This window comes from Vipera berus (assembly GCF_964194415.1).
Source record: "Vipera berus genome assembly, chromosome: 2".
Taxonomy (NCBI): domain Eukaryota; kingdom Metazoa; phylum Chordata; class Lepidosauria; order Squamata; family Viperidae; genus Vipera; species Vipera berus.
Genome location: NC_138203.1, coordinates 49,336,340 through 49,345,541, shown reverse-complemented (window position 1 = coordinate 49,345,541; position 9,202 = coordinate 49,336,340). Strand labels below are relative to the sequence as shown.

The window sequence follows — 9,202 nt, the reverse complement described above, 5'->3', positions numbered from 1 at the left end:
GATCAATGCAGTCTCTATTCTATGTCTAGGCCTGATTCCTAGATGGAAGGGATCTAAATAATCAGGACCTTCTATATAGAAGCTAATCATTTTTCAACCTTACCAAGAAATGGTAGGTAGGAGACTAGATGATAATTATCAACAAAAGCTAGGGCAAGGAAACGGGAGAACACCACTGCTTCCTTCAGATAGTAGGCACTGCCTCTTTTGCAAAGACAAATTCACTTTTTGTACCCATGCCATTTTGTTTCCTCTTGCTGTCTGCATATTATGGGGCTAGTTTGCTAATGATTGGACTCATCCTGCAGATGACTGTGTCAACTCTGTCAGCCATTACAGACTCAAAAGAGCCCCAAATGGTCATGCAAGATTTTGAAAATCATCTCACATCCATTCAGTATCCACCTCACAGCAAACATGATTGATTTTGTCTAATCAAACTGCCCCAAAAGGCTAGCAGGAAGATCTTTTAGGTTCTCAAGACCGAGAATGGAATGAGTCACCCAAATAACATTACTCATTGACACTTTATAGATAGAATAAATATGCACTCTACCATCATGGTATAGGCCCAAACGTGGACTTATAGCTATTTCCATCCTCTTTATCCCTTGTCTTTCATCAGCATTACTTACTTCTGGCATCTCATCTGGTTGTTTATCAATAAATAAGGAGCACTTGGAGGCTAGCTGGGAACAGTAGCACCATAGCTTAAAAGTAACAGTTTTTTCTAGGTTGCTGGGAATTTCCCAAGTGCCAAAGTAGGTATATAAGCTGCTTGAGGTAGACTGATTAAATAAGACTGTTCTTCTAAGATGGTTATTAGTGGCTGCAAATCTCAAGGCTATTAAATAGTAATCTGCAATGATAATGGTTTAAAGTTAATCTCCTCTCCTGTCATCACAGTCTTGTCAGTAGAAAGGTGAAAACCAGTACTAATGTTTATTTGTATCACATAAGATAGAGTTGTGATGATTTTTGGATAAACCCCTAATCGTCATGGTAACTGTGAGATCCTGAACTCAACTCCTCTTCCAAGGCATGGAAGGTCAAATGCATGTCTCAGTAAATGAAACCTGAGGAGGATTGGGTAAGGAATCATTTCTGGCTTAGTATAAGCTCTAAATTCAGCCAGTTGTACCTTATTCAGTTAACCACAGCCCTGCTTACTTTAATTGTATGTACACAATTGTACAAATATTTTTGTTTCTGCTGGCTTTGAAGTATGGTGACCATACAGTTTTTCTTAGAAAAAATAAAGGATAACCATGATTCATAAGGATAAACATATTTAATTGTTTATGCTTATAACAGACATGTCAAACACAAGGCCCGGGGGCCAGATCCGGCCCGTGAAGTGGTTTCATGTGGCCTGCAAAGCCATCCTGGAAACAGTGAGGGAACGGCCCCCACTGCCTTGGCCCTGGCCCAGAGACCCTCCTTCTGCTAGAGACCCCCAGATCTGTCCCACTCCTGCCCAGGCCCCCATAGGCACCCTTCATGCGAACGATGTAGAGCTGGCCATGCCTACCCAGTAGGCCACGCCTACCCTGGCCATACCCACCCAGCCCCCTGAGGGCAACCGTAATGCTGATGTGGCCCTCAATGAAATTGAGTTTGACACCCCTGGCTTATAACTTTGCTTTACAAAGTTAAACTCTAGAGCACAAGAAAAATATTAGAAAAACACATATTCTAATAAAATATCTAAAAAATCAAACATAGGTATATAAATTTTGAAATGACAATTCAGTTTCTATAGAATGTAAAAGATTAGATGGGTACTATTTGTAATGCAAAAGTTAAATGACTAAAATAAATAAAAAGGACAGCCTTTTGAAATACCCTTCTTTATAATAAAGGGCATGTGGTCACTGTACTTACAAGATATGAACAGACTTTATTCCAAAGATGTCTTACGTTTTTCCAAACTGTTCTATGCTTCTTGCTGTAGGTTGTAGTATGATTTAGGAAAATTAAAGTTAGTAAATGGTTTTAGATGGAACTGTAGAGATATTCCTCTCTCATGTACATACCTAAGTCCCCATCATGGTTCTAATCACAGAAGGGAGAGGTGGATATGTTGACTAGATTGTCTTCATTCAGTCCACTTGAGATGGAGGGGTCAGGGGCACACTTGCCATTCTTGGGTGGGCTTTGTGTGCAAAGTCTGAATCTATTTGAACCAGGGGAATCTATTTTATTATTATGGAAAGCAGAACACACAATAACTGTGGTATGAACCCTATAAATTGCTTTCAATACACACATACCAGATAGTAGCAGTGTTCCAATATCTCAAGGCCTGCCACAAAGCTATTTTCCAAAGCTCCTGACTGCAGGACAAGGGTTTATAAGGTTTCCTGCCTGAGCAGAGGGTTGAACTAGAAGACCTCTAAGGTCCCTTCCAACTCTTCTATTAATATTTATTATTATTATTATTATTATTATTATTATTATTATTATTATTATTATTATTATTATTATTATTATTATTATTATTAACTGTAATGTGGCTAAAATCATGTTGGTGATTGGAAGGTTAACTGAGTCTTTTGTAGCAATAAAGGAGAACATTTGTAGCTCAGGGCTGAAATGAGGAATCCTTGGTGCTCTCTGAGCTTGTTTTCTTGCAGATGTTTCATTATCCAAACTAGGTAATATCATTACTGTTGTTGTTTTTTGACTTTCTGGAAATCATAATTTCCCATTAATTATATATTTTCCTTGTAAACTGCAGAAGAATTGAATGGATCCAAATACCAAAACCCAACTATTCTTCTACTTTAGAAAGTATTCCACTTATGGGGAACTAGTTATTTCTACTTGGATATCAACATAACTCCAATATCAAGCTATTTTGTATTTTGACTATCCAGTTTCCATTATCCTCAAATAGAGGTTTGCCATACACAATAGGTTTTGTTTATTACATGTTGTTAATCATCTATTAGCTGGATCTTCACTTTTGTAATGACAATTTGGATGCAAAATCAAGTCAGCCTACATACAGGCAGAGCCAGGAGAACGAAATATTGAGGAGAGAATAGCATTGCCATAGCAACTGCAGAAAGATAGGAATGGTGGTGATCAGTAGATAAGTGAAACTCCATAGATTGGGACAGTATCAAAACTCATACAATCATTTTATTTCTATCAAGTGTTAGTTATGAAGACATTTACTTTTCCTCCTTGATGTAATAGTATTAGAACTGTTAATAGCCAGACTGCTGGATAGTGACCACATTAAATCAGGGGATGTACTTCATTTGATTACAGCCTGCATTTTAATTTGATCTTGAGGCTGAAAGCGGCAGAAGCAACACAGGTTTAATAGGACAGGCAATAGGATTCTGAGGGAATTTAATAAGTGTCTTATTTTGTATAATAAAATACCTAAAATGATCATATCACTTGCAGAACATATTTAAGGAATCAGAAAATGACACCCATAATTTGCTTTTATTAGCTCATGCGTTTACTTTTTAAACATATTGCTTTTGTGATTCACAATATTTATAATTTTTAATAATTACATTTATCTCCTATCCTGTATGAAAAATATCACCAGCAGCTCTTCCTGCAGTGCAACTTCACCACTGGAGGCCAACTTGTTGGCATATAGCGATCTGGGTATAGAGGCTGGAATGAGTGGCAGAGGTCAGGATAAAAGAACTGGAAGATGAAATATTTTATTCTACATAAGGAGCTTTAAAAGTTATAGTGCCCCATATACAAGTAGTCCTCATGTTACGACCATAATTGAACCCAACATTTCTGTTGCTAAGTGAAACATTTGTTAAGTGAATTTTGCTCCATTTTTACGACCTTTCTTGCCACAGTTGTTAAGTAAATCATTGAAGTTGTTAAGTTAGTAACATGGTTGTAAAGTGAATCTGGCTTCCCCACTGACTTTGCTTGTAAGAAGCTTGAAAAAGGTAATCACATGACCCTGGGACACTGCAATCGTCTTAAATATGAACTAGTTGCCAAGCAATTAGTTTTGATCACATGACCATGGGGCTGCTGCAACAGTCATAAGTGAAGAACAGTCATAAATCACTTTTTTCCCATGCTGCTGTAACTTTGAATGGTCACTAAATAAACTGTTGTAAGTTGAGGAAAATTTTATCCATAGAAAATAAATACAGAAGTCCAGAAACTCTTTGATATTCCAAAAATTGTCATGAGGCAGTTCTATAAACATCTTCCTCAAGATGCAAAACAGCATATAGTGTGGGAAAGCTACCCTGCCCTAATTTTCAGATCTATTGATATATATATATATATATATATATATGTATATGTACGGTATATGTATATGTATATGTATATGTATATGTATATGTATATGTATATGTATATGTATATGTATATGTATATGTATATGTATAAACCTAACCTGTATACAATGGATGGGTCTTGTTTATAGTAAAGCATTTGTCCTGAAGAACAGCAGCCTTATTTTGAGACATCGGTTTATCTAAAATGACTACTAAGACAGCATCACACATGGTTATCATAACAGAACTTTTATTGGCAAACACATTACACTCTCCCTGCAAGAAAAAAAGAAAATCTATGGAAATAAAGATATGAAAATCTTCAAATTAAATCAGTTGGTTTCAAAATAAATCAAAATATAAAGGAATGTTCAAAATCTACAACATTCTTGCAGAAGTAATTTGGTTTCAGCTTTACTAAGGGCAGCAGATACGATCTTTTAATTGCTTATATGTGGTATATGCAAACTGATCTTAAAATGCCCAAGATGGGACCCAGAATTTACCAGCAGAACAGACTTTTGCTCATAATGCTTTCATTTGCAGAGACATGAAGCAAAGCAATTTTCATCAATTTCCTCCCCTATTAATCCCCAATCATTCCACCCAAACTACTCCGAAAACTCCCAATCTTTCTGGAACAGATTTAAAGAGTTTGCAAGCGGAAATCACAAAAATGATCTCTCAATTCATTAGCAAATTCCTTTTTTTGGATCAGATGCCTATTATGAAAGAATTTTGCTCTTGGGAGGCAAACTCTGGATCCTATCTGTATGGGTATTAGAAATTATGCTGCTAAAAACTGAGAAGCTATCAATTTCCTAGACAAATACTACAAATTGGATTGTTTTTGACAAATTTCAGAATGTATACAATCAATTACTATTATTGCCAAAGGCCATATTATGAAATAAAGCAAAAGATTATTAATAATTTAGGCATGGTTGTACAGTTTAAGACTTTTAAAGTCACAAAGATCACAAACCTTTACTAGAAAGATACATTAGATTCAATAATTATTAGGTACGTTTAGGGCAGGACTGGAGATCCCCTTTGTAACCAAGTTCTCCAAAAGAGAAATTTTCAATAAAATCTTTTAAAATTAAGTTTTGACAGCCAAGATTTGCATGTGGGAAATGTTTTAGCATAATAAAATAACCTACATGGGAGGAAAATTTGTAGAGTTGTATTCATAACACATTAAAAGAATACTAGTTATTTCTCAGTGTATTGAGCAAATCTGTTGTCATTTAGTTGTTTTCTGTATGGCACAGAGAAAGATTCAGGAAGTATATACTACATATGGGTTCCATTCCTATTCAGTTACAATCATGCCTAGTGCAATGTCTTCCAGATGTGCTAGATTACAACCCCCCCTATATCAAGGACTGTAAGAATCCAACTGTTAAATATCTGGAAGGAACTAGGTTGGGGAAGAGGTTTATTCTAGTAATACTGTAAGTTTGTTGTTGGCGCTTATTTTATTATTTAACATTTACTTATTTTACTTAATGTATAGGTGATCCAACTCCTAAACACATTTGGGTGGCCTATAATTTAAAAAAAATTAAAAACGTTGTACAGTAAAAAGATCAACAAACAATGAAGAAATGGTTATTGTTATAATATGCTGAATACTTTTGGGAGGAGCAACCTATAAAACATATAGTTCTATGAAAACTGTAAGTAACCATTACAGAAAGGTTCTGCACTTAAAATTCCATTTAAATAAAAGTATTGAAAAGTGTACATTTATTGCATAAATTTATTTTCAATTCCTTATGCTCTCTGACTTTTTAATAGCACAGATGACGCCCTCCTTTAACTGAAGTAGAGAAACTATAATGGGGACCTTCAACACTGAATATAATAAATGTAAAAGATTGGAATGGCAGCTAAATTAAAAATACACACATAGGTTGAATAGAGTACAAAATGAGCCCAAAAGCAATTTTCCAGTTGTTTTAAAGGAACTTAAAAGAATGAAATAAACTGGAATTGTACTGAACTGCAATTTATTGCGCAAGCTTATGTAGTACACTTCTTGACTCGAGTCCATTACTTTCAAATGGGACTTAAGAATCATACAGCATAAGAAGATATCACCTGATGCCCTTTAGATAGTCTGGACTACAACACAACCTCTCGTTTGCTTTTTTCAATGGGTCTGACAGCAGCTGAAGTTTAAAATACCCAGAAGGTACTACATTGCAAATGTTTTCAGTGGTTTTATAGGACTGCAGCTTCAAATAACTGGAATTCTAAAAAAAAAAGCTTCATATAGAGATGAAAATTTTAACCCACATGGCTTCAAGAACTTAACGTAAAATGCTTGATGCAAAGAAACTAAATTGGCTATATAACCACAATACTGAGTTTGTACAACAGTATTTTAAAGAGAGGCACATGATGTTGTAATGCACATGATAAATTTCTGCCAGCCTTCATATGTTTATTTGCCAGCAAATGATTATTTTTAATCTTTTATTCATGTGTTTCTTTTATAAGCTTATTTTTCTACATTCATAGTGTTCAGAGCACCATTAGGTCACATAGGCTGCAGTAGATCAGATTGTGGCCATTACTGTCAAATAAAAGGTACAGCTTTTTTTAACTGTTAACCCCACTTTGCCCTGTTTCTTGTATGAACACATAAAAAGTAACAACACTTATACAAAAAATAAGGCACATTTATTTTGATAAGGTTAAATTGAAATAGAAAACACAATTCAGAGAGCATTAGTATCCAAGTACTCAGTAAAAAAAAACTTGTACTCAGACTTCCATCTTCCTTTTTCTGTATTCTGGAGTAATTGCACGTATCCCAATGTGTCAAGTAACAAAACAGATTTAACATATTTCAAAAAAGATGTATAATTCCAGAATTAAGTTCCACAGTTCAAGATGGTTGGATAATATTAAAATCTTCCACATTTCTCAAAGGTTCTTAGACTTCACTCTAGAGTTAGATAGAGTGGGATAAATGCAGACTCCTTGTGGAAAGGCTGAAATAACAATTTATAGAAGTCTTTACAAGTATTTGGACAATAGCTTCACCAGAGAATTTTCAGGTTCAATCTCAAATTGTGATTTCAACAATGTATGTATTTAAGAGTCAGCTAGGGATCAGAAAACAATTTAAATTCAGTGTTAGCTCCCTTTCAGGTACAAATTATGAACTTAGAAGTCATAAACTAATATTAAACCTGAGATTCATTTTGTTGATGAGAGATAATATATCCTGTTTCTCCCTCAGTTCTTGTATTCACGTATACTGGGTGTTGGCATTTTATTAGAAAATAAGAAAAACTGTTTGCATCATGGCTTTTATGTCATTTAAGATCAAATAGATTGTAAAATGAATGCATTGTCACAGTATTTAGAAGCTGGAATTAAAATGTGCTTTTTATTGCACATCAGTCCTTGAGAAGACACAGAGTTGTATATTCTTCTTTAGTATCCAAGTCCAAAAGTCAGGTTTCATCTCAATTGAATTCTGTATGTGTTAATTTCCATAGGACTCATACTAATCTCACTGATATTTCTGGCATCTGGAGATGAATGCATCAAAGTCAGAGATGTAGGTATTAGACTTTCCACATGGAATTTGTTAAAGAGTTTGTGTACCCTTAGCTGAAAACAGAAAGACAAAAATTTAATTACTGCCAACATCCAATTCAATGCAAATTTTATTTCATTGTTTTAAAGATTATTCTTCCAAAGTCTCTAAACTGCATGCTGAACTTCTCTGGATATGTTGTGATTCAGGGTCAGCCTGTGGGTTTGGCAGTTGGGTCGGATGACTCAGAGGAGGGAGGGGGGTGTTGAAGAGCTTACTGATGATGGCCTTGAGGCTCCGCAGAGCCCTCAGCCAGGCCCCTCCCACCTGGTCACGACAGAGACCCAGCTGTGTGAGCCTGACAGCGTGGATGAAGATGACCCACAGCTGGCCCTGTTCAAGGACGCCCGACGCAGGAGGCAGTCAATCAGGAGTAAACAGAGGAAGGCAATGGGGCACCTTGGAAGGAGGCAGAGAGAAGCCACGCCCTGAACTGTATAAAAGGGGAATGCGTGGGAGGGCTGGTTTGCTGAAGGCAACCGCTTGAAAAGCTCCTGTTTCTTGGTTCGTGTCTTGTTCTGTTTGTTTTTGTATTCATAAATTTGGCAGGCTTAATTCCAGCCTCTTGCCTTCTTGTAAAAGGGGTTGTCCCTGCCTTTTCTGCAGGGCCGGTAGCAGGCTGGTACAGAACAGGATAGAAGAAATTCTCCACTGAAGTTCCTGAAACAGGGCTAATGCACTTATGCTTACTTTTAAAAGCCATAATTTGCCTAGAATGCCTAAAGAAAACTAATCAAGTTCCATAATGCTCTTCTAATGTCAAGCCGGGATGAGAACCAAAGCTTCACACTGGCCTAGTAGCCATACTTTACTAGTGACAGGGAACAGATACAATAAAAGTGATAAGTACATATTTTAGTTTTAATTATCTAGTTTTAAATATCTACTTTTACATATTATGTTTATTTTTATTGATTACTGTATGACACCCAGAGTCATTTCTTGCAAGATGGGCAGCTATATAAATCTGATAAATAAGTAATCCCATAAGACAATAATTGGGGTGTGTGTGTGTATAAAATTGCTTATAGACCAATTGAAACTGTAAAAGAAAATTGAATGCTACTCTGCAAAGCATAAATCTAGAGAATTCAATGGAATCTTAAACACATTCAGTAAACTATATTTTTCCTTACAGAATTTCAAACTTTATGACGACTTATTGACAGCAAAAATTAATAAAAAGCTACTTAACTATTATCAGGTACTACTGATAGAAAAACAAACCCATTCTTAATTGACAGTATATGTTCAGAATCAACTCACAAGCTAAACATTTTTTTTCTTTCTATAACTTATA

General features: G+C 35.6%; 1 protein-coding gene across 3 annotated transcripts in view; it reads right to left on the bottom strand.

Moving 5' to 3' along the window:
* Window positions 1-4,511: 4,511 nt before the first annotated feature.
* Window positions 4,512-9,202, bottom strand: part of MAN2A1 (mannosidase alpha class 2A member 1) — a 65,175-nt gene continuing 60,484 nt past the window's right edge. For all 3 annotated transcript variants that reach the window (XM_081317843.1, XM_081317845.1, XM_081317844.1), the window contains one exon: window positions 4,512-7,916. In XM_081317843.1, the coding sequence (XP_081173969.1) occupies window positions 7,764-7,916 (153 nt within the window). In that variant the 3' untranslated portion in view covers window positions 4,512-7,763. The remainder of the gene's footprint in view (window positions 7,917-9,202) is intronic.